The sequence below is a fragment of the Petromyzon marinus genome, chromosome 23 (genome assembly GCF_048934315.1).
Source record: "Petromyzon marinus isolate PM22_M1 ecotype Great Lakes invasive population chromosome 23, UKy_Petmar_22M1.pri1.0, whole genome shotgun sequence".
NCBI lineage: Eukaryota > Metazoa > Chordata > Hyperoartia > Petromyzontiformes > Petromyzontidae > Petromyzon > Petromyzon marinus.
Window position 1 is genome coordinate 11,744,751 of NC_133689.1, and position 26,446 is coordinate 11,771,196.

Sequence of the window (26,446 nt, forward strand, 5' to 3'; positions counted from 1 at the left end):
CACGTACTCACCTCTTCGAGTGTTATCGCTTGGATCACGACGACGATGAAGAGAGCAAGGTAAAGGGGCTGCCGCCTGCTTCGCACGCGTCCAGAGTTATGATGACGCTGCCCCGCGACGTCACGTAACCCCGCCCCCAAGTCTACTACGTCGCAGTGCCTCGCCCCGCCTACCGCCCCACCCACCGCCCCTCCTTCCGCCCCGCCCACATCCCCGCTTATCGCCCCGCCCACGGCCCCGCCCCGCCATCTGCCCCCATCCCCCGCCGCCACTTCCGGTTTGCGAGGTGCGAGTGGCCAAGTTCGATTCCCACTCACGGTGGTCGCCGTCAGTTCAGTGGCGGTGGGGGGGCCTCCCCCCCTAGGTCGACTCAGCCTAAAATGGGTAACCCGGTGCCGTGATGTGTGGTCAACATCGCCAGCACTGGGGGACAGACAAAGGCGGCCGGGATGGCGGGCAGGCGTGGTGCTGGCCACCCACCCCCTCTGTGTGTCTGTCTCTCTGTGTGTATGTGTTCCTACGTGTGTGTCTCTGTATGTGTGCCTATGTGCCTGTGTCTCTGTGTGTCTCTGTGCGTGTCTATGTTTGTGTGTCTCTGTCTCTCTGTGTCTATCTCTGTGTGCCTGTGTGTGTGGGGAGCGATAGTGTCGCGGTTAGCGCTACGCTGCGCTATGAACCTGGCGACCCGGGTTCGATTCCCGCTCACGGCCAACACCAGTGACGATTATCTGAACCGGTCCCGGGCCTCCCCTAGGTCGACTCAGCCTCAAATGAGTACCTGGTGCGGTGTGTAAACATTGCCACTAGGGAGACAAAGTCGGTCGGGCGTGGTGCTGGCCACCCACCCACCTCGTGTACCGTTACGGCCTTCATAGGTGCTAACAGCACTTGCCCCTACAGTCTGTTAAGGCTACACGAGGGATATTTGTCTTTGTTGTGTCTATAAATGATGAGTAGCGATGGTAGTCTGTACTCGAGAGAGAGATGTTGTACACGTGTCTGGAGCGTTTGTCTCCCTCGTGGCGATGTTTACGCACAGCACTCGGCACTCATTTGAGGCTGAGTCGACTTAGAGGGCGTAGAAGCGGACCAGTGTTGGCCCCGAGTGGGAATCGAACGCGGCTCGCTGGGTTTATAGCGCAGACACATCAACACATCAACACACAAACACATCAACACACAGACACAAACACATCAACACACAAACACATCAAGACACATTAACACATCAATACACAAACACATCAATACACGGACACATCAACACACAGACACATTAACACACCAACACACAAACACATCAACACACAGACACATCAACACACAGACACATCAACACACAAACACATCAACACACAGACATCAACACACAAACACATCAACACACAACCACACACCCCTCACCCTCCCCCATAAAATATCCAAATTACTTAAATACTTCAAGTAACTTTACTTTATTAAAACACGTCACGCGAGTCAAAGTACAATCGTGTGTTCTGATTATTTTTAATTTATAAGTCAAATGGCTGTGCGCCTCGAGGCTCCGACATCAACAGCCGCTCTGGTCAATGGATCACATTTGATACACTTACAGAACGCCATCGCACGGCGTTTATATGACATGCTACGTAACGATGTTGTCGAGGATTGTAACGCGTTCACCATTGTTGTTGTTTTTGCTGTGGTTCTCGTGACGGGCGCGGCTCTCGCGAGATCTCGGTAACCCAGAAGGGGCGGGGTCTCAGAGACGGCAGGGCGGAAGCACGCATCAGACGGAGGAGGGAGACGGAGAAGTTGGCTGTGACATTCAGTGGCGCGGAACACGAATCACAGCTCAGCAGTGCCGTGGAGTCGAAGACGGCGACAACAGCTATGGCGAACGAAGCCGACATCCTCTCGCTCTACGTGGCCATGGCGAACATGACTTTCCAAGGTGCGTGCCACTATCGCACAACACAGCAGCAATAACACACAACGCAAACCTATAACATACAAAACACACATCAGCATTAATGTACAACATACAGCACTGTCGCACATTTATTATAATGTAAGTTCACAAATTAATATTCTCCTCCACTGACTCAGATTTTAGTCCCCCCACCACCGTGTCCACAGAGCATGAAGTGTGCATGGAGACCCAGGCTACAGCCAGGAGTCCTCATAGAGGCCCCAGACCCCATATGTTTGAGGAGTTGTCTGGGTTCCCCGCACGTGGTGGTGGAAAGAGAGGCGAATATGCACACCATATGGGCACCTGGAAAACAAGGAATGGTGCAGGATGGACACGAGGTGATGGCGGAGGCTCTTGTAGTAGCGGAGGACGAGATGCTAGAGATGGCCGAATCCCCCGCTCCCATCGTATGAGTGGACGTGGAAATGTGGACAAGGGGGATAGGTCGGGTTCCTGCCAGCGCCGGTAAGTTTAACTGAGCGCACACCGTGCATGTGTGTGCAGAGGGGACGCGGTCATTAGGCCACTGCACTATGTACCTGGGGACCTTAGTTTGATTTCCAGCGATGGCTACATCAGTGGAGATTGATATATGAACCGGTCCCCGGGCCAGCCCAAAGTCGATTCGTACCTGCTGCATTGTGAAAACTTTAGCAGCAATGGGGCAGTGAAGGCGGCCGGGTGCGGCTGACCAAACCACCCACCCACCCCTTTACATGCCATTTAGGCCTGAATAGGCGCTCACTGACATCACTTGCTCTTACAACCTAGGTAGGCTACAAGAGGGTTATTTACTCTATATGATCCAGAAGGCCACCACAATACTCTTTTCCCATAGCGGTGAATGAGGCTCTCACCTCAATCCTCGGAGCCCTCATCTGATTCTCCATGGTGCGCACGCCCTGGTTTTCATACAGCATCTAGAGATGTGTTCGAGTTAGACGCTATATACATCCATCAGTGTTTAGCTATTGCGTTCTTTTTAGAGTCGGGGCATAATTTCAGCTGGGTCTGTCTGGGTCAGTAACATTTTGACTAATAACCACAACCCGGCGCACCACATCCAGTATACATCTTGCTCTGCCTGTGGCTATTAGTCACGTTCCTATTATAGTCGACTAGCGACCTAGAATATAATGCAAACCTCGAGTGGAGCCTGGACACTGCCTCTGTCTGGGCAAAGCGCAGGTTTTTCTCATGTGCCTAATTCTTGCCCTCATCGCTGATGTTCTGTGCTGTTGTGTTTTGTTTGTGGTGCACCTGCGTTGCCACCACCAGCGGGCCCTATACGATGTCCATCTGCAAGGCGCTGCGGCAGCAGCTGCTGGTGGCCAAGCGGCGCATCTTCAAAGCCGATTCTGCGGTGCCAAGCCAATTGTGCTGGTTCGAGATCTCGGTAAATGTACTGGGGGGTGTGCAAACGTGGAGATGGAGCATCCTAGGTATCAGGTTTTGAGAAAGAAATGCCAATTATAAAAGGTTAACAGTTGCACCAAAATAATTATAGAATATAGAGACTTGTCATTTTGGTGACCCAGGTCACTCTTGGAAATGTATGCATTTAAACTTATTTCACACCATACATAGCCAACCATGCTGACCGGAGGTGCGGGAGGACAACTAAACACAAAAAGTAGTTCTAGAGAAATGAGTTGTCAATTTATATTTAAGAGTGCATAGCTCCAGTAGCTTCCTAATATTGGAAGAGCGTTCCAGAAGGCCGCAGAAGTGCATTTGAATGCGCTCGATGCAGTGACTATCTTTTTTCGATGAGCGGCCAAAAGCCACTACGAGGATGACTGGAGCTCACGTGGTGGTTTATGCTCCTTGACAAGAAGTGAACACATCCTGGTCTCTTGAATTCTCAACTGGTTAAACAAACTAAACTTTGACGTTGTAAAGTATCTAGTTTAAATCGGCATGCAACATTGATATATAAGAATAGATATTAGCCTTTCTGGCAATAAAAATAGTGTTAAGATGTTAAAACACCAAATTGAAACCTTTTGCAAGGAATCATGTCTGCATTAACCATATATACTTGTGAACATGGAAACAAAAAACATGCTCTGGTAGTATATGCATTGTCTTTTAAACTGATTGGTCCACACCATAGACAGCTTTCTTTAGAGCCATGCCCTCCTAAACTTGTGATGCTATGACACTTTTCCTATATGGACGCAACCATATATTTATACCTGGTTCAGTTTGTTAACATCACCAATGGGGAGACAAACACAGCTTGGTGTAGTGCTCACCACATCACCGTCTGGTGTACCTTTCCGGCCTTAATTAGTGTTCACAAAGAGCACTCGCTGCCCCCAATACTCTGTAAGCCTAAGCAGGGAGTATTTTCTGTGGTTGGTTGAGCAAACCCACTGCAAACCCACTGCACTGTGGTCCCGGCTCCAGTAATCACCCTGCTGTTAGAGTGGGTATCTGAGCTTGGTCAATTTGACCTAAAATAAACGTACAGGGCCATTACGTAGACAATGTTAGCAGTGACAAAGACAGCCAGGTCTGTGTGTTACTATGCCCACTGCTGTGCCAAGTCAGCTCAGCGCGGCTCAGGCAGCGACAGGTTGTTATTCCACTGCAAAAGCCGTGTCACTGAGTGACACGCAATGCGTGTAGATGACATGGTGATGTTGTGTCCTCACATTGTGCTTAAAATTGGTGCACCCCAACAGACCCTGTCATAGCAGCCAGTTTATGCTAATGGAGGATGCGACATGTGCGTGTTTTTTTTTACAGGAATGTTTGAGTCAAAAATATGACCCTACCAACAAAGCTCTGGACTTGAAGGCGGTCAGAATTAATGAAGGTAATTGAAACAAACATTTGTGTTATTTTACGTTTACTTTGCACTCCTGCACATTGACAACTTGTCACAACTCAGCTTTATTATTTGAGCCGAGAATCGTTCATACTGTTTCTTTAGTCTCGATGGTTCTAGTTTATTCATCCTGTTAGCCTAAAGATATCATTGTCATGTCATTTGAACTAATATTTAATTAATTCATCTTTATGCACATCACTCACTGTACGCATCGCGAGGGTAGGAGTTGAGTTGAACGCAACGCGTAATGAACCGTTGTGTGTCTACGGTCCCCGTCTACAACATGCATGATCACCCTCCCCCACTCCCCAGAGCTGGAGGCACGTGGTGTCGACCTGGTTTTGAACCGGAAGGACCACATGGATGGTCTGAACAAGATCATTCGAGAGAATATACCAATGGTACGGCCTTCTCCTCTCCCCACGTGTTTTAATGCTTTGCACCTAAGGTATAGTGTTGCTGCGTTAGCTCTCTTGGTCCATTCGTCTGTAGGGCATTATTACTCTTAAAACACATTCCTGCAGAGGGAGCTGGTAGGAACGTTGCTTGCCTCGAATGATGGCTCAACGAATTGGCGGCTTATAATTTAGAGATTGTGAGCAGCCGCATACTCCAAACGCATGTTGTTGATTCTCCACGTGGAGGGAAAAATGTCGTGAAGATGGCCGGACGTGGTTGGTGGCCACCCACCCCCTCGTGTGTGCCGTGGCCGCCTTGCCCACCCCGCCCCTCCCTCCCCACCCAGCCCCTCCCCACCCTCCCCTCTCCACCCAGCCCCACCCCTCCCATTTTTGGATGTACGACGGACGGACACAATAATCCCTTGTGGGCTGGGTGGAACCAGGAGGTTCCTACCAGTACAAAATACGTACCAAACTGCAGTATAATGTGGCATTGGTATTAGCGACTAGATTAATTAGTGCTGGATTAGAGGCGCGTGTCGCCACACGTGGACGTTGGTGCGTGCTTCATGGTTGCGTAGCCCCCATTTTACCTAGCGGTCATCGCCGACCATCGACTTGAGATAAAACCAAAACGAGGCACGGCACGACATTTACATTGCTGCTATTGCTGCTAAACCGTAGGTGGTGGCACTGCGCTGCGCTACGAACCTAGCGGCCCAAGTTTCTATTCCCGCTCACGGCCAAAATCAGTGACAATTATTCTGAACCGGTCCTGGGCTTCCACTAGGTCGACTCAGCCTCAAATGAGTACCTAGTGCGGTGAGTAAACATCGCCACTGGGGAGACAAAGGCGGTCGGCGTGGTGCTGGCCACCCACCCCCTCGTGTGCCATCCTGGCCTTCATAGGTGCTCGCTAACAGCACTTGCTCCTACATTCTGTTAAGGCTATACTGGAGATCTTTGTCTTTTGCCTCCCTTAGAGGGGAGCGGTAGTGCAGTTGTTCGCACGCTGCGCTATGAATCGAGCGACCAGAGTTCGATATCCGCTCACGGCCAACACCAGTGACGATTATCTGAACCGGTCCTGGGCCTCCTCTAGGTCGACTTAGCCTCAAATGAGTACCTAGTGCAGTCTGTAAACATCACCACTAGGGAGACAGAGGCGGTCGGCGTGGTGCTGACCACCCTTATGTACCGTGCTGGCTTTCATAGGTGCTCGCTCACAGCACTTTCTGCAAAAGACTGTTAAGGCTATAAGAGGGACCTTTGTCTTTTCTGTGCCTCCCTTGCTCTCCACTCCCACAGATCACATCCCTGAATCTAACGTGCAATGACCTGCACCGGTTGGATGACCTGGCAAAACTTGCCCAGCACACTCCATCTCTCAAGAAGCTGAACCTCTCCAAAAACAATGTGGGTGTGAGCGCCCGTTCAATAAATCGCGACGCGACGCTCGCATGCCTGGTGCACCTCTGGTGCGAGCGTCGCGTTGGTTCAGATTCCTCGCCACAGCGAGTCGACCGTTACGCGATTCAATCCAAGTATCGATATACCTACTATTATATCTTATATCGTCTCCTTTTGTTTTGGTACTTGTTCATTTCCGATTTGCTTGATATTATTTTAAGCATGTATTGGGTATCAGATATGCCTTTAATTTCTGGAAACACGTAATTAATTATTTAAATGCAATAAATACACAAATGTGAAACGTACCATTGCAGTTTAGTACATCAGCATGTATCACCTATGGGTGGTACCTGTTGATGTACTTTGTACAGTAGGCCTGCAACTCCGCATCAATACGTCAATTAACTTCAGTCATTGCACTCACAACACATGCACCAAATAGTGTGTAGGAACCAGTTCTTTATTATTCATGCAAATTATATGCACGTTAAATTAGGCTAATGACACATAAGAGACAGACAAGGCAGACAACTAATTATATGGACAAAACATATTTGGCTGCATGAACAAGATAGGCAACAAGACAGTGCAGACAAGAGAGTACAGTGAGACATACGATGAGACGGTCAGTACAAATGGGACACAGTACATACTGGACAGGACAGACCACACAAACAAAATACAATTAATACAAACAAAAGACGAAACATAGCATGGACTCTTGAATTTGACCATTATGCTGAAATGGGCTAATTAATCAATTAAGTTGAGAGCTGATACATTCACTTAGAATATGTGATTGCAGTATTTGGCCTCCTTTGTTAACCCTTTTCAACGAATATTGAAGGAATTTCTGCATTGACTCTGCCCATTCGTAATGGAGGGGAATGTAACGTTCATAAAATGTGATCCAATATAAACGAAATGTTTGTATAATGTGGTGTTACTGTCAAGGACACACCCAACTGAATACCGCACACCATTGATGAAAGGATTAACCAAAAGAGATGCAAACTATAGCACAAGGGACTGTTTACAAATATGCATACACATTTTGCCGTGACAGCTGCGCGTCAGCTTTTGCACGCTAAGGCAAATGCATTCTGCAAAGCGTTACAATCCATGCGTGGGCATGGATTGTAATGCATAACTTGTGGTAAGTTGCCCAGAAGCATGGCCCTTATGCCCCTAATTGTATGGAAATATCTCCCCTGCCATGCAGCTCAAAGATGTGAGGGAACTTTACCCACTGAAGGCCTTCAATTTGAAAGAGCTATGGCTGAAGGGGAATCCGCTGTGCGACTCCTTCCACGACCCAAATGCCGACATCAGGTACCGCTCCTTTGTCATGAACGCGACATTGCCCGCTTACCCATTCGCCTGTCCGTCCACGTAGCTGCCCACTCACCCAGGCACTCACTCGTCCTCATGCTTATCCACCCACTCATCTACATGGTTTATCTTTGTGGTTGCCTGTTCAACCGATGGCTCGCCCGCACGCCTACTCCCCCACCCTCCAGCTTCACCCATGCACTCAACACCCCGCTCTCAACACCCCGCTCGCTCATGCGTTCATCCACCCGGTCACTCACACACACTCCCTTGGCCTTTTGTGTCCCATCTCTAACTGCATGTGTGTGTGTCAACAGCTTCGTGCGAAAACACTTTCCACAGCTCGTGATCCTGGTGAGTGACCCTCCACAGATGCCGGCCCTCAAGCTATCCCCACTCTCTGTGATATTTGTGTCTCCGTGCATTCCAGTTTCCCCACACGTGCAAAAGTGCTTGTGATTAGAGGATTTTGCCAAATGCACCAAGTAAAACACTTCTGAAGAAGGTCATCATTACCTGCCTTGGTCAAACTACTGCTGGATGAATACCTCCCCTAAGCCATTGAAATTTCTCATGATTGCGAAATTGTAATAACCCACCTAGCACCTGCCCATGAACAACTGTTAGATGGGTTCCATCTCATTGCTGCATTCTTGATCATCAGCCATTAACCCTTATAATGACGTGTCCTGCCCGAGCCCACTTAAGTTTCTTAACTGTTTGTATAAGAGTTCACTTAAGAAAAGGTTACGTGCAGTTTACAGATGACACAGAGGAACATGAGCAGCTGTTGAATGTCATTATGTTTTTTTTGTTTTTGTCCTGCTGGCGGTTATCAACATCATCACTTATTGCTTCAATCATCTATCTCTAACACCATCTTTGACTATCTTCGTCACACATCTACCATCATTAACACAATCATCACTATCATCATCATCACAAACACCACCACTATTGCCGTTATCTTCATCCTGACCGCCAACATCATAATGTAATTCCATCATCACCATGATCCCTTTCACCATTACTACTACCACAACAATCATTACCATTATCTTCATCACCACGACTACTGTTACCATAATCATGCTCACCACTATAATCAATCACAATCATTATCGCCATGATCTATACCACTTTTTACAACCACTACCTTCACCATTGTCACCATCAGGATGGGCAGATGCTTTCGCAGCTGCGAAGTTCTACGCCTGCGGTGCCCTCCACGCCTGTGGTGGTGCACAGAATTGCGGTACGCTACGCTGCAACAATGAGCAATATTTATTCTCCCAACTTTTCGAGGGCCATGGGGCTCTTTGACCACAACCCTGGCATTACTCCTACCACTTCCCATCCTCCATTTTGTCCACAGCCAGATGAAAGGGACAATATTTATTTTAAAATTATTATTAGAGGTTTAACGTATGCTTGAAATGGCTTAAGCATATACCAAGCTCTAATCAATCATTTGTTTACATATCCACCATTTTATTTTACCAAACATTGGCAAAAACTTAAACTTAATCAGCAGCAACTTAACGGTTGCACCTCTTGTGCACTGACTTTTGTGACATTATGACTGTTTCCGAAGTCGGCCAACATCAAAGCGTGCAGCTCCCATAGGAAAGCGAGCAAAGCGGCACAATGTAAGGGGCTTACATGACCCACTTGGAGCGGCGTCGCCCATTCAGGCTGCCATGGGATCCAGGCCAGGCCTAGCTATCTGGTTGGCAAACTGGATAGTCATGTTGACGTCTCTCCTGTGTGTGTGCGCACCCACTCTCGGGTGGCTGCAGGAGAACAGCTGGCAGTTCCAGCAGTGTGCGAACACCCTCATGGAACTGAACGTGAGTGCCGTCCCATCCGCACCGTTTATGGACACGACTGATATCAAACGGTCGGGCGCATTCGCGTTTGACGAGCATCACTAACGATACCGCCCATCTCCCCTTCTATTCCACCCCTCTCTCTCCCCCCTTCCCTCATCACTGTCGCCGTCTGGCTCGGATCTCCGAAAACCACGGTCGCCTACCTTCATTGTTCCTTTTCGTCCGACTACCGGAAGGATTCCACGGGAGGCGTTCGTACAGTGAGCAGGCGTCCGCCGCAGATTGCTGGCGATCTCGGCACACGTTCTCCTACCAACCCTTTCCTCCACAACCCTTGTACATTGTAATTTATTTGTTTTTACCCCATTTGGAGGGAGAGGAAAAAAATAAAAAATAACTATATTTGAAACTGTGTCCTCAAACTCACGACACACTAACACCTTGTACCCTGGTTGTTATTTCCCCCCACCTATAACCATGACATCACAGGACGCTGGCATGACGCAATGGTTGGTACACAATCCAGAAGTCGCTAGTTTGATCTGTTTTCGTGGTAATCAATGGAAACGTTTCCTAAATCCATCCGGCTTATATCCACACAACCGATATGCTTGAGTGGATAAACAATTGGAAGAACGCAAACATCCCAAAGAAGCGCCTCGTGGATCAAACCATCAGGAAGCTCACTGGCCCCCCACCACCGCAAGCAGTGGGACTCCATACATCAGATCCAACCTGGCCATGGCAGGAGAAATTTCCTCCACAAATTGAAAAAAAAAGTGTCACCAAAATGCCACTGCAGGGCACCGCAACAGTGGAACACGTGCACACACCAGGAAGCTCTCTTGACCTGGTGAAGACCTCCAATACCAATAAGAGGCCACGGTCTTGGGTTATTCTTTGTGCTTTTGGGGTCCCTGACTCTGTTCACAATCATTAAGGACCATTATGGTGGGAAGGCCCGTGTAAACCTACGGACCCGAGTGTCAGAGCCATTTCCTCCTGTTTACCGTGGGGTGCGACGGGGATGTCATCTGGCTCCGATACTATTTCACATAATTCCCGGTCGTGGCCAATAGCAGTAGTAAATTATATTTGAACCGGCCCTACTCCTCCCCTAAGTCGACTCAACCTTAAATGAATACCAGGTGTGGTTGGTAAAAATCAGCGCTGGGGAAACAAAGGCGTTTCTGGCAATAACACCCCAGCATGACAAGTTTGCGTCTGACTGGCAGTTTCTTAGCACAAGCCACTGTATAAAGTACAGACGATATGCATCTGACATTATATTCTCAGCATTTATGCGTTTATGTTTATAAGCAGTGTTTAGTAATAATTTTTAAAGAACCTCAAAATACTCAACTTAATTTTCGTTCATACGGTGAAAAAAAAATGCAGTGCTGCTCAGCGGATTCAGAGTGAGACAACTGCTGCCAAACTGGAGTTGGTTAGAAGCACACTGCCCAGGTACGGAAACTTGTCTACTTTCTGTACTATTGCCCCATCACTCACACGATGACAAACATCCCCCCTATAGCCTTAACAGACTGTTGGGGCAGGTGGTGTTAGCGAGCACCTATTAAGGCTGGCATGGTACGCGATGGGGTAGATGGCCAGCACCATGCCCAACTGCCTTTGTCTCCCAAATGGCGTTGTTTACACACCGCACTAGATACTCATTTGAGGCTGAGTCGACCTAGGGGAGGCCCAGGACCGTTTCAGATAATTGTGACTGGTGTTGACCTTGAGCAGGAATCAAACTCAGGTCACCGGATCTGTCGCGCTGCGCGCTAAATACGTATCATCATCATCACTGATATGGATAGGTGAGTCGATAGAAATTACATTTAATTCAACAGTTAATGGGCCAATTAACCAGTAGTTAATTAAATATGGGAGCAGTGGTTTACACACTGAAATATTAATTTGGAGACCCGAGTTTGAATCCAGCAATGTGACTGAGACATCGAGTGACGGAGACGAGACTGAGACAGCAAGCGACGGAGAGAGACAGAGACATCGAGCATCGGAGAGAGACGGAGACAGCGAGCGATGGAGAGAGACAGAGACATCGAGCATCGGAGAGAGATGGAGACAGCGAGCGATGGAGAGAGACAGAGACATTGAGCGACGGAGAGAGACGGAGACATTGAGCGACGGAGACGAGACGGAGACATTGAGCGACGGAGACGAGACGGAGACATCGAGCGACGGAGAGAGACGAAGACATCGAGCGACGGAGACATCGAGAGACGGAGACATCGAGTGATGGAGAGAGACGAAGACAGCGAGCAACGGAGAGAGACGGAGACAGCAAGCGACAGAGACGAAGACAGCGAGCGACGGAGAGAGACGGAGACATCGAGCGATGGAGAGAGACGGAGACAGCGAGCGACGGAGAGAGACGGAGACAGCGAGCGATGAAGAGAGACAGGGACGACACAAAGGGACAGTGAGGGATAGGGGAAGGAAGCGGAGTGAGCGAGACGGGCAGAGTGCGGCGAGCGAGCTGCGGCTAAGCGGAATGACGGAGTCACAGACGTACTGTGAAGAGTTGTAATACAAGATGTGTCGGAGAAAACAAGAAAGTTGTTCGCGTCAAGTCGACCACTACAAATATAACCAACACTACCAAGACTTGGCCCACCCTGTTGGAGACGACGGCCCATTATCACCATTAACATCACTACCACCATCAACATCACCAACATAATTAACTATCATCACTGCCATTACCGTAATTAACATCACCATCAGTAACAGACATAGCATCACCATCATCACCAGCACCATCACTCAGCTCACTATACAGGGAGGGATGTACCGGTTCCAACATCATGTGGAGGTGTGAGGTGGTGCGAGGTGGTGTGATGAGGTGTGACAAGGCGTGTGGATGTGTGAGGTGTGTGGATGAGCGAGGGGGTGAGAGAAGATGGAATCAGGGTATATGGAAGGGCGTGAAGGTCTGGAGATGAGGGGCGTGAAAGTGTGAAGAGCGGTGTGGTGTGTCGTGGTGGCGGTGGTGTGTGGTGGTTTGTCGTGGTGCGTGGTGGTGGTGGTGTGTGGTGGTGCGTGGTGGTGTGTAGTGGTGTGTGGTGGTGCGTGGTGGGGCGTGGTGGTTTGTGATGGTGCGTGGTGGTGTGTGGTGGTGTGTCGTGGTGCGTGGTGGTGTGTGGTGGCGTGTGGTGGTGCGTGGTGGTGTGTGATGGCACGTGGTGGTGTGTCGTGGTACGTGGTGTTGCGTAGTGGTGCGTGGTGGCGTGTGGTGGTGCGTGGTGGTGCGTGGTGGTGCGTGGTGGTGCGTGGTGGTGTGTGGCCGTGTGTCGTGGTGTGTGGTGGCGTGTGGTGGTGCGTGGTGGTCCGTGGTGGCGCGTGGTGGTGTGTGGTGGTGCGAGGTGGTGCGAGGTGGCGCGTGGTGGCGTGTGGTGGTGCGTGGTGGTGTGTGGTGGTTCGTGGTGGTGGTGGTGTGTGGTGGTGTGTGGTGGTGTGTGGTGGTGCGTGGTGCGTGGTGGTGCGTGGTGGTGTGACCGTGGTGTGTGGTGGTGAGGTGTGTGGTGGTGCGTGGTGGTGTGTGGTGGTGTAAGGTGTGTGGTGGTGGTGTGTGGTGGTGTGTAGTGGTGGTGGTGTGTGGTGGTGCGTGGTGGGGCGTGGTGGTGCGTGGTGGTGCGTGGTGGTGCGTGGTGGTGGTGGTGATGGTGGTGTGTGGTGGTGGTGATGGTGGTGTGTGGTGGTGTGTGGTGGTGCGTGGTGGTGTGTGGTGGTGGTGTGAGGAGGTTGAGGAGGTATGAGGAGTAGTCCACGTCGCGCTGCTCGTTGATGACGTCGAGCGTTGCCGTCTGGCTGTGCCGCTGGTTGCAGAGCGAGCAGCTGGGCGTGCGGCACCAGGAGGAGGAGGAGGATCAGTTCACGTGTCTCCTCCTCCTCCTCCTGCTCCTCCTCCTCACCGTGCTCCAAGCAGCGCGGCTCCGCGTCCTTGCGGCCGCCGGGGCCCCTGGGGGCACCGCCACCACCACAACAACGACGACGACGAAACTAGGACAACAACAATAACACTGGCACAACAACAACACTTGGAGGATGACAGCACAGAGATAACAATAAACAACAACACTGGGACAACAGCGATTCCAACAACGACGACGACGCTGCGTGGAGAATCACAACAGTGATGATGACGGTGACAGCGATGACAGAGACAACAATGAACACAACAACACTGATCACAACCACTACAATAACAACGTGGCCATTAGCACCACCACCAACAACAACACGGGTTGCCATAGTACTACAACCACACCCCACAATAACAACCACCACCATCACCAACAACGCAACTACCAGACAGAGCAACAAGGTGACTGACCAGCCTTGCCCTCTCCTGCTGTGCTGCCTTGCCCACCATGCCCTGAGACTGCCCTACCCCTGCCCATCTCCAGCTTTGCCCTCCTCTACACTACCCCACCCAGCCATACGCCTCTACCCCAATACTCTACCCTACACAGCCTTGCCCTCCCTGCCTCCTACCCTACTCTAAACCCTGCCCTTCCCTCCTCCCCTTCACTGCCCCCTACACCTGCGCCCTGTCCCCCTGGCCCAGTCGTGTCCTGCCCTTTTTCACTGCCCTGCCCCGTGCCCCCTGCCCTCACGCTGCTGCTGCTGCGTGTAGATGTGGATGATGTTGTAGAGGAGGAGGCTGTGTTGGAGGTGTACACGCCGTGGCGGTGCAGCACCACCTCCTGGCGGCCCCACGGCCCCCCCCCCGTACCCCCAAGGAGGGTGGGAGGGGTGTGACAGTGAACAGGTGAGCGTGCAGGCCAGTCACTGCACAGGTGAGTACTGTACAGGCAAGTGAGCGTACAGGCGAGTGCACAGGCGAATGAGTATACAGGTGAGTGTGCAAGAGAATGTACAGGTGAGTGAGCGTTCATGCCAGTGTACAGGTGAACGTGCAGGCGAGTGTCACAGGCGAGCGTTCGGGCGAGCAACTGCAACGCGTCGTTGCCGCACTTGTGGCCCAGGTTGGGGCCAGGGACCTCACGCCGCCCGTCTCGTTCAGACAAGTCGGTGTGTGGTGTCTCGTTCAGACAGGTCGGTGTGTGGTGTCTCGCTCAGACAGGTCGGTGTGTGGTGTCTCGTTCAGACAAGTCGGTGTGTGGTGTCTCGTTCAGACAGGTCGGTGTGTGGTGTCTCGTTCAGACAGGTCGGTGTGTGGTGTCTCGCTCAGACAGGTCGGTGTGTGGTGTCTCGTTCAGACAAGTCGGTGTGTGGTGTCTCGCTCAGACAAGTCGGTGTGTGGCGTCTCGTTCAAACAAGTCGGTGTGTGGTGTCTCGTTCAGACAAGTCGGTGTGTGGTGTCTCGTTCAGACAAGTCGGTGTGTGGTGTCTCGCTCAGACAAGTCGGTGTGTGGCGTCTTGCCTGTGTGGCGAGTTGTGCTGACCGCGCCGAGTTTGATTCCCGCCAACCACCCAGCGACGATTGTTGGCCACCGGTCCTGGGCCTCCTCTGAGTCGACTCAGAGGAGTTCGCGGTGCGCAAACATCGACAATGGGGAGACTAAAGGCGATCGGGCGCCGTTCTGGCGACCTCCCTCTTCGTGTGCCGTGCCGGCCTTCATATTTGCTGCTCGCTAACAACAATTGTCCCAACAGCCTGTGAAGGCTACACGGGAGATTTTTGTGTCTGTGCCGAGAGGTGCCGCGCCCCGAAATCGGCTCACGGTCAACGCCAGTGACGAATATATGAACCCGTTCTGGGACTCGCCTAGGTCGACTCAGCCTCAAATGAGTACCTGGTGCGATGTGTAAATATCCACAACTGTCAACCCCTTATCAGTGCCTACCTTATTGTAGAACAATTCAGGACCTTAGTGGTCACCTTGTGCACTTATAAATCTCAACGTTCATCCTACAAATTCCCATCACAAAGGAGAAACACAAATAGATTAAAAAAAAGTTAGCTAGTACTGAAACGGCTGTATCCCGTATGTACTTAGAAACTAAATTTCTCTGTACAAGAATACGGGTAAACTGTATAGGTTGACAAGTATGAATATCGCCACTTGGGAAACAAAGACGGCCGGGCGTGTGCTGGCCACCCACCACCCCCTTGTGTGCCAAGGCAAGGTTGTTACCCTGTTATAGTTGGGTCCGGTGTGAGGAGATGTTGCCGTGGAGGTGATGAACTGTGCAACTCAATCTCTTCTGAGAACTCCGTGAATGACTTGTTGCACAAAAACCCGGAAGGATATTTAAGCTTAGGGAGCCTATAACTTGATCAGAAATGTGCCCAGTCTCATCAGATTTCTCGGAAACTAAGGAGGGTTGAGCGTGGATTGTGCTTGGATGGACAACCAGCATCCATAAAACAGGTGTGATAGGCTACTATGAGCCCACATAGGCAGATTGCAGTAAAAGAAAATCCATATCTATGTTTTACTTAGACCCTCAGACGATGCTCCTTCACGTCACCAACCCACACTGACCAGCGTGGTGAAACTCCCATGACCCACATGGCGTGGGGTAACTTACCCAGCAGTGGATTAACAACAGGGCTGTGCTTGTACACGTTAGAGTTTTCTTTTGTGACTGACCACAAGAATCTGCACGGCAGCTGCCTTCACACGCCTCATGCCAAGCCCCATCATCTCGACCCCCACAGCTGTCCAGCCAGAAGGAGCTCATGAGCCGCCTGCTGCAACGAATCCACAGCCGGGGCAAGTGCAATGTAGTGGCGTTTGGGCTGGCGAGGCCGTGCGAGCCGACGCTGCCGTCCGTGCCAACGACACCACTGCCTCCATGATGAACGACAGCTTCTGGGGGACCCTGATGGAGCGCATGGGGGACCAGGTCTTCGAGTACCTGGCGGAGGTGTGCTCTCTTTTCATGTGCGTGCCGCCTTCCTGCTACTACCAGTTCTGCGGCGTTCCCATCTATGACCTGGTGATGTCAGGCCGCCACTTCTCTGCATCCAACAGGTGAGCGTAGAGTTGCGGGTGTGCATGTTTACCGCCTCCGTCGGCTAAACGCTGAGTAATAATAATCTTAGCTATAAAGGGCATTTTTTTGTCTGTCTGTGTGTGTGGCCGACACTGGCGAGGGATTTCGCTCGCGAACCATGGGGTTTACGTTTAAATAAACTCCTTTACCGAATAGAACCAAAGAGTATGGATCCTTGCAGTCACGAAAGCTTCAAATCTAGAATCCTTAAAAAAACATTTTAAACAACGGTGTTATTAACAACTTCGTTTAACTCACGGTCGAGAAGTACGTCAATGAAGAGGCGCCTGCTCCCACATCAACGCTTGCTAGAATTAATTTATTACTTAGGTAACTCGTTCACACGGAGCAGGCGCGTGTGAGACACGTGGCGCCTGCTTCTTGAGCTGGGCGATTCGAGAGTTTAGTGACCGCGGCGTTTTTTACCTACGCAAATAAATAAATAATAAGGCGTCCATACAAAATGTTAATTGCTTTAAAGTAGCGAATTAATTGATTAATTGATACAGGCATGCATCGTCACCGAATCTGAGTACGTGTGAAAAATTTGGATCTGATTGGACAACAGGAAGTAGACTAAATTTTGATTACAAGATTTGACCATGACACAGGAATCAAGTTAAGTAAAACCCTTGAAAAAAGTACCCAGGTAGCACGCCATAAGCCCCGTGGTGAGCCAGCGCTATTCTGATTTCACGTCCGTCACCTTTAAAGTACTTTAATTAGCGATTACTGTTTTTGGTTATTTATTACGTCGCACCTCCGAGCGTGCCAAAGCACGCGTCTGTACAGTCTCGCCCCTACCAAGTCACATGCGTTTGGTGGGGGGGAGGGCCCATACCAAGTCACATGCCTTTGTTAGGGGGGAGGGGGCAATTCCCATTCGTGTGGATACTGTGCAAGGTAACAAACACATTAACAGCTCCCTTCAAACCTTTCTTACTATGATTCTTTACTCTTACTATTCCCGTTATGAGATATTTAATTACCGGCCTCAAACAATGTTTGATGATAGTTACCCTAAGTAACACTCATTTTCACCCTGACTACTAAGTGCTACTTTTAAACTGTTATGTACAAAATGCCATTTATTCCCCAAACAGGTCCTTGCAGGGTGAGCTGGTAGGAACATTGGCACTGCTATTCAGTGGCCTAAAATATGGCTCTAGATTTTGGTGTTATAATTTATTTACTTAGTTTATTGTTAAAAATTCGGTCACAGTCCCTATGATCACTGTTACATTGCATTTATGGCTTTTATTTTGGTGATTTCGAAAACGTTTTTTTGTTTTGGCCATGTTTTTGTTTATTGTAGTACAGAGTTAAACTGATGGCTTTAATCTTAGCTGTCTTGTGGTTGTTGTTGTTATTTGACTTGCATCCCACTGGGATTTTTGCACACAGCGTTGGTGTACGGTGCTATTTCAGGAATATTTTGATGTTTTTTTCCTGGATTTTCTGTTTGCACAGTCACATAATCACTTTAAGATGTTTTCTTGTTCATGTTTTTGTTTGTTGCGGTTGCACCCGATTCAAGAGCCGAATGGCTCACAGGGCTATGCCAAATAAATGAACTATGGAACTATATACAGGTTAAGGGGGGGGGGGAGGAGCCAGGAAGGGACGTGGGTGGGGGGAGATCTAAGTTAAGCCGCCTTTTGTTATGCTGCAGGGGGTTCGGGGGAAGAGATGCACGGGTACATACAACCCACTGAAAGCAATGGAAATGGCTGTACAATTATAAGGCAGCTAAAGTTTGACTTGGTTTATAACATCTTTCCAATGGTTGCTCAATTTAAAACCATCCTCTCGGTTTAAGTTGTGTCTATGTTTGTATATCTGAATGGCTTCATTGACAAAATCTTTGGTAATAACCGGGAGGTTTGCAGGGCACTTTGGTATCGGAGAAAACAATGTCATGAGAACCCCCTGTGTTGAAGCAATGATCAGCCACGGCCGAAGAATTCGTTTTGCTGTGTTTCAAATCTGATTTGTGCTCGCGAATTCGGTCAGAAATATGTCATTTCGTCTCCCCGATATAGCAGTCACCGCAGGTACAACTCGATTTGTAAACACCGGGGTACTGTAAGTCAGGAATGACATCCTTTACGGATGGGATTAGATCACGGATTTTGTGTACTGTATTGAACCGGACCTGGATCTTGTGTTTGTTCTGAATTTTGGAAATATTTTTGGTAACGCCTGCTATGTATGGTAACGTAATGATTTTGATCGGAGTATCAGGTGGTTGTTTCTGTATGTTGGGAGAAACAGCTTGGCGGATAGTACAGTCAGAGTATCCGTTCATCTTGAGGGCCAGATGTACATGTTTTAATTCACTGGCCAGGTGGTGTTGGTCAGAAATGCAATGAGCCCTATGGTATAAAGTTTTTATGAGATCATTCTTTTGAGCTGGGTGGTGGTGGGAATCAGGTTTCAAGTAGGAATCTGTGTGGGTGGGTTTCCTGTAGACAGAATGTCCCAAAGAGCCATCAGTCCTCCTCTCAAACAGAACATCCAAGAATGGCAGCTTGCCATTTTTCTCCATTTCCATGGTGAATTTGATGGATGGGTGTCTGGAATTGATGTGGTCTAGGAAATGATTCAATGCTGGGAGGCCATGTGGCCAAATGACGAAAGTGTCATCCACATATCTCTTCCATAGGGAAGGACGAAGGGTGGATGTCTGGATGGCGTCTGATTCAAATTTCTCCATGAAAACATTGGCTATCACTGGTGACAAGGGGGAACCCATAGGGGTACCCTCATTTTGTTTGTAGAAGGTACCATTCCAGGTAAAGTAAGTGTTTGTGAGGCAGTGCCTAACCAGCGCAGGTACATCAGGGTTCAGTCCATGTTGGACCAAATCTTCAATTATTGTTATGGTGTCAGGCACTGGGACCTTGGTGAACAGAGAGACAACATCAAAGCTGACGAGGATATCGTCAGAAGACAGTACAATGTCCTTGACCATAGAAACCAATTGGGTTGAGTTAAGTACTGCTGAGGTGGTCTTGCCAGTGAAAGGAAGCAGAGTATCCGATAAAAAACGGGCTAGCTTGTAGGTAGGAGAGTTGATCGTGGACACGATGGGTCGTAGTGGGGTACATTCTTTATGGATCTTGGGAAGACCATAGAATCTGGAAGGTCTTGCAGCCGAGGGCTATAGGGAGGGACGTTTTGTTGGTTCGATTAGGGAAGTCGAACTACTAATGATCTTGTTAGTTTTTATCTGTAGGCTGTTAGTAGGATCACTTTTATTTTTTTAGTAACTCCCATCATTGAGTAGGTCCTGGATTTTGTTGTTGTATGAGTTTTTATCCATAATGACGTTAGCATTGTCCTTGTCGGCCGAGAGAATGACTATATGATCCTTTTTTAAATTCGCGAGTTCAGAGCGTTCGTTTTTGCTAATGTTGCTAATGGGTTTCTTAGCATTCTTGAGAATAGTGGCTATTTCAGCTCTCGCAACGTCCGCTGGGATGTGTCCTATGTCTTTGAAGACTACATTGACCTGTGAGATGACATCCTCTACTGGTATATGTTTAGGGGTGACAGCGAAATTTAGCCCTTTAGCCAGTACCGTTTTCAGATTGTCCGAAATCGGGATGTTACTCTGATTAATAACGATTTTGTTGACATCCAGTTTTGTGATGTGTGATTCTGGCTTCTTCTTTGATAGGAGGTTGAATTTAGCGATCAGGTTAGCTTTGCATTTGGCTGACATTGAATCAGCAGAGGCAGCAGTCATGTTGTCAACGTGGTTCCAATCAGAAGGGGATATTTTTTGTGTTAACCTTAAATGTGATTGTAATAGAGTCTTGTCTAAACTATCGAGTTCAAATCGGAGTACTCCCCCCAACCCACGTCCCTTCTTGGCTCCCCCCCCCCCCTTAACCTGTATATAATCTCGGGTGTCTCAGAGCTCTTCACTTGATACAGCTATTCTGATGTGACTGTTCCACCTGAAGACGGAAGCTTGTGTTGCCTCCGAAACGTCGTGATTTAATTTAGTTGTTTTCATTTTATGTTATCTACGTGACTTTACCGAAAAACGAAAAGTATAGGTATTTATTTGTATGGGTTTCTGTTGTTCTGAGTATGGGTCTCTATGGTTCTATATGAATATAGGTCTCTGTGGGTCTCTATGGTCCTATAAGAGTATGGGTCTCTATGTGTCTCTGTGGGTCTATATGAGTGGGTCTGTATGGGTTTCTGTGGGTCTCTATAGTTTCTATCGGTCTCTCTGGGTCTCTGTGGGTCTATATGAGTATGGGTCTCTATGGGTCTCTATCATTTATATGGGTCTCTATGGGTCTATATGAGTCTCTGTGGGTCTCTTTGGGTCTCTATGAGCTCTATGGGTTTATATAGTCTCTATCGGTTTATATGGGTCTCTATGGAATCTATGGGTCACTGTGGGTCTCTATGGTCTCTAGGGTCTCTGTTCTCTATGGTCTCTATGGGTCTCTGTGGGTCTCTATGAATCTCTGTGGTCTCTATGGGTCTATATGGGTCGCTATGGACTTTATGGGTTTCAATGGACTTTATGGGTATCTATGGTCTCTATGGGGCTCTATGGACTCTATGGGTCTCTATGGTCTGCATAGACTCTATAGACTCTATGGTCTCCATGCACCGATGATCCCGGCCACTTGGATGGGGTGGGGTGGTGCTCTAATCCGCAGTGTGTGTGTGTACGTGACAACTCGTTTCTAGATTCAGTTATTGATGTTGTTTTTGATGTTGTCAATGTTGTTGTTTATGTTATTGTTGTTGCTGTTGTGGATGTTGTTAATCTTGTTGCTGTTGATGTTGTTGTTGATGTTGCTGCTGTTGTATTTGCTGTTGTAGTTGACGTTACTGTTGTTCTTGATGTTGCTGTTGATGTTGCTGTTGTTTCTGCTGTTGTTGATGTTGATGATGCTGTTGTTGCTATTGATGTTGTTGTTGTTGTTGCTGTTGTTGATGTTGTTGCTGTTGTTGATGATGTTGTTGCTGTTGATGATGTTGTTTCTGTTGTTGCTGTTATTGATGTTGTTGTTGATGATGTTGTTGTTGATGTTGTTGCCATGTCCGCAGCGATCCTGGCTCTCTTCGAGCCTCACCTCACTGAGCGCCAGAAGCTTGAACTCACCACGATGGACGAGATCTGGTACTTTACTCTGGACGATGGCGAGGAGGAAACGTCGCGAGGCGGCATCAGGAACCATGGCTACGATGACCAAGACCACAGCTACATTCCTGTGAGGCTCACAGAGACACACAGAGATGCAGAGACACCAATAGAGACCCATAGAGACCCACAGAGACATATATATAGACACACAGAGATGCAGAGACACCCATAGAGACCCATAGACACCCATAGAAACCCACAACCTGTGAGGCTCACGGAGACACAGAGACACCCATAGAGACCCACAGCGACCTCACATAGACACTCATAGAGACCAACAACTACATTCCTGTGCGACACATGGAGATGCAGAGACACCCATAGAGACACATAGAGACCCATAGAGACTCATAGAGACACCAGAGGTGGGCCATCAGAGCCAGCAAGGCCTTCTCTGCTGGACTATAGATTGTCAGAATCAGAAGATTATATTTTTTTATAATTTAATATATATATCTTCATTAATGCTATACGTATATTACAAAGTTCGTTCCCATCAGTCTGTTAACGTCATTTCATTGCTACTCTCTCCCTCAGTTGTGCTGCTTCCAGTGCATCTAATAAATTTCAATCAGATTTTCCTGTGCTGTCTCCGCCTCTCCGGGTGAAAAATCTATCCTGAGGCCTTCAGAATGTCGAATGAATCCCCTCTGCTGTTGAAGCAAATGGGGACGATGTTGTTTATTATTATATTCTTTAACTAATCAGATTTGGAGTTTGCCATGTTTGGCGTATTCTTTGACATGCCGGAGCCTTCTCGCTGGCCTAACCGCCTACGTTAGCATTTTTCAGTTGGCGTGATCGGAGGGCCAATTAGCTAACTGAAGTAAAACTAGCTAGCACATAACGTAGCATCATCTAATATTTATTTAAATTTTCTTTAGTGACGTTTCGATTTTATATGTAGTACTTTAGATTTTTTTTTGTGGGGAAGCCTGTTGAATCCTGATTGTGTTATTTGTGTTTTACGGGATTTTTGCTTGCTTGGTGGTAGTATGGGTAAATGTGACTGGTTGTTGTGAGTTTGTTCTTGTTTCTTTGGTAATGACATTGATTTAGGCTATGTGATGTCTATTTGTGATGCAGCATCCTGTCAGTCTGCGTAATAGTGGTACACCCTTTATGGTTTCAGTCGCCATGTATTCATGTCTTTGCAATTAGTGTATTGTAACTCTAATAGGTGTTGAGCCTCGTGTTAAACACTTTATTCTACTCGATAAAGGTTACTGTCACTGTGAATATGGGGTGGTTACATCGAATGACCAATAGCCTATAGCGCTATTGTCATGGTGAGGTTATTCGAAGGCGGTTTAATTGCGGGAGGATATCACTGAAGGCCTAGGTGTAAAATACACGGCCCACCACTGACAGACACCCTGAGAGACCCACAACTAAATCCCAGTGAGGCTCAAGGAGATGTAGAGGCACCTATAGAAACCCATAGAAACACCCATAGACACCCATATAGACCCATAGCGACTCACGGAGACATGCAGACACACACAGACACACACAACTACATCCCTGTGAGGCTCACGGAGACACACAGATACACAGACACTCATAGAGACCCACAACTACATCCCTGTGATACACACAGAGACATAGAGGCACCCGTAGAGACCCATGGAGACCCACAGAGACAGCCATAGAGATCCACAGCTTCATCCCTATGAAACTCACAGAGATACAAAAACACCCATAGAGACCCACAGAGACACCCATAGACACCCATTGAGACCTACAACTAAATCGCTTTGAGGCTCACGGAGACAGAGACACACCTATAGAGACTCACAGACCCACAGAGACACCCATAGAGACCCACAGAGACCTAGACTCACAGATATCCAAAGAGACACCGATAGAGACCCAGAGAGACCAGCAGAGACACCCATAGAGACCCATATAGACCCACAGAGATCCACAGAGACAGCCATAGAGACCCACCGAGACCTAAACCCACAGAGATCCTCAGAGACACCTATAGAGACCCATAGAGACCCCCAGAGACCTAGACCCACAGAGATCCACTGAGACACCTATAGAGACCCATAGAGACCCACAGAGACCTAGACCCACAGAGATCCTCAGAGACACTTATAGAGACCCACAGAGACCCACAGAGACCTAAACCCACAGAGATCCTCAGAGACACCTATAGAGACCCATAGAGACCCACAGAGACCTAGACCCACAGAGATCCTCAGAGACACCTATAGAAACCCATAGAGACCCACAGAGACCTAGACCCACAGAGATCCACTGAGACACTTATAGAGACCCATAGAGACCCACAGAGACCTAGACCCACAGATATCCTCAGAGACACTTATAAAGACCCATAGAGACCCACAGAGACCTAGACCCACAGAGATCCACTGAAACACCTATAGAAACCCACAGAGACCTAGACCCACAGAGATCCACTGAGACACCTATAGAGACCCATAGAGACCCACAGAGACCTAGACCCACAGAGATCCTCAGAGACACCTATAGAGACCCATAGAGACCCACAGAGACCTAGACCCACAGAGATCCACAGAGACACTTATGAAGACCCACAGAGACCTAGACCCACAGAGATCCACTGAGACACTTATAGAGACCCATAGAGACCCACAGAGACCTAGACCCACAGAGATCGATTGAGACACCTATAGAGACCCATAGAGACCCACAGAGACCTAGACCCACAGAGATCCACTGAGACACTTATAGAAACTCACAGAGACCCACAGAGACACACAGAGATCCTAGACCTACTGAGATCCGCGGTAGCCCCCACCCTGACCAACTTCACCCTGACCACCACTCTGACTACCTTCCCGTGACCTCCCCATTACTCTCCCGACCCTGACTACCTCCCCCTCCCCCCCCCCCCCCCCCCGGTGACCCCCTGCAGGTCAAGCACGAGCACTTCAACTACCGATTTGAGCTGGGCAGGAAGATCGGGCAGGGCGGGCAGGGCGTGGTCGTGCGGTGTCTCGACCACAAGACGAAGACTCCGGTGGCGCTCAAGATCCTCACCTCTCCCACCCAGTGAGTGGTACCCTGGGGCAGCTGTGCAGTCAACAAACCAACAACAAACAACAATACAGAGATTATGAGGCTGCTCCTGGCTGTGAAGTTACACCAGCAGCGGCAGCAGCAACAAACTAGGGCTGAACGTTCTTGCCTGCAACTTTGCCGTGACTCTCCGTCACTCAACCATACACCAACCCACCCGCCCACCCACCCACCCACGACTACCTCTCCCCACCACCACCACCCACCCACCCTCCTCTACTATCACCACCACGTCCTCTCCCCACCACCACCTCCTCTCCCCACCATCACTACCCACCCACCCCACCACCACCACCACCACCCCCAGCACCTCCCCACCACCCACTTCCCACCAATTGAGTTTACTCTCCAACACACAACCGGTTAAGTGCTGAATTTGTTTCTCTGTTTTTTTCTGCCTCCATTTCTGTCTCTCTCTGTCTGTTTCTCTCTCTCTCTGTCTCTCTGTCTGTCTCTCTGTATCTCCCTCTGTCTGTCTGTATATCTGTGTATGTCTGTCTCTCTCTGTCTGTCTACCTCTCACTCGATCACAGCTTTACGGACGAAGTGCACCAGATGCTGGAGCTGCGGATGTCCATGGAGCTCCAGACGGTCCGTAGTGAAACGGACTACAACGTAGCCAACGTCATGGATATTTTTTACTTCCGGGGACACAAATGCATCGTAATGGAGCTATTGAAGTACGGACACCACAAGCACCACCACCACCCACCACTCACTCACTCACCCACCCACCCACTCATCCACACACCCACTCATCCACACACCCACTCATCCACACATTCATGCACCCATTCAACCACCCACTCACTCACCCATCCACGTACTTATTCACTCACCCAAACACCCATCCACTGACTCACTCACTCATTCACCCACCCAAACACTCACTCACTCACTCATCCACTCATCCACCAACCCACTCATCCACCAAACCACTCATCCACCCACTCACCCACTCATCCACCCACTCACCCACCCACCCACTCACTCATCCACTCATTCACCCACCCACCATTACCACCACCACACAAAAAAGACAAAGATCCCCCGTATAGCCTTAACAGACTGTAGGGGCAAGTGCTGTTAGCGAGCACCTATGAAGGCCCGAACGGTACACGAGGGGGTGGGTGGCCAGCACTACGCCCGACCGCCTTTGTCTCCCTAATGGCAATGTTTACACACCGCACCAGGTACTCATTTGAGGCTGAGTCGACCTAGGGGAGGCCCGGGACCGGTTCAGATAATCGTCACTGGTGTTGTCCGTGAGCAGGAATCGAACCCGTGTCGCTGGGTTCATAGCGCAGCGCGCTAACCGCTACACTATCGCTCCCCACACACTCAATCACCCACCCACCCACCCACTCACTCAACCACTCACTCAACCACCCACCCACCCACTCACCCACTCACCCACCCACTCGC

The 26,446-nt window shown here is 49.2% G+C and overlaps 1 protein-coding gene across 3 annotated transcripts; it reads left to right on the forward strand.

Annotated features, from left to right (window-relative positions):
• Nucleotides 1-1,662: 1,662 nt before the first annotated feature.
• Nucleotides 1,663-10,180, forward strand: LOC142925681 (nuclear RNA export factor 1-like). Of its 3 annotated transcripts, none has more exons than XM_076069028.1 (11): nt 1,853-1,933; nt 2,119-2,419; nt 3,233-3,350; nt 4,709-4,778; nt 5,106-5,194; nt 6,503-6,610; nt 7,830-7,939; nt 8,257-8,293; nt 9,117-9,194; nt 9,739-9,789; nt 10,008-10,180. In XM_076069028.1, exons 1-11 carry the CDS (start codon nt 1,873-1,875, stop codon nt 10,116-10,118), a joined length of 1,134 nt encoding a protein of 377 aa, XP_075925143.1. In that variant the 5' UTR covers nt 1,853-1,872; the 3' UTR covers nt 10,119-10,180. The 3 variants fall into 3 exon arrangements, with proteins under 3 accessions (XP_075925145.1, XP_075925143.1, XP_075925144.1); XM_076069029.1 differs by having other exon boundaries at nt 10,033-10,180; XM_076069030.1 differs by lacking the exon at nt 2,119-2,419 and having other exon boundaries at nt 1,663-1,933.
• Nucleotides 10,181-26,446: the final 16,266 nt, after the last annotated feature.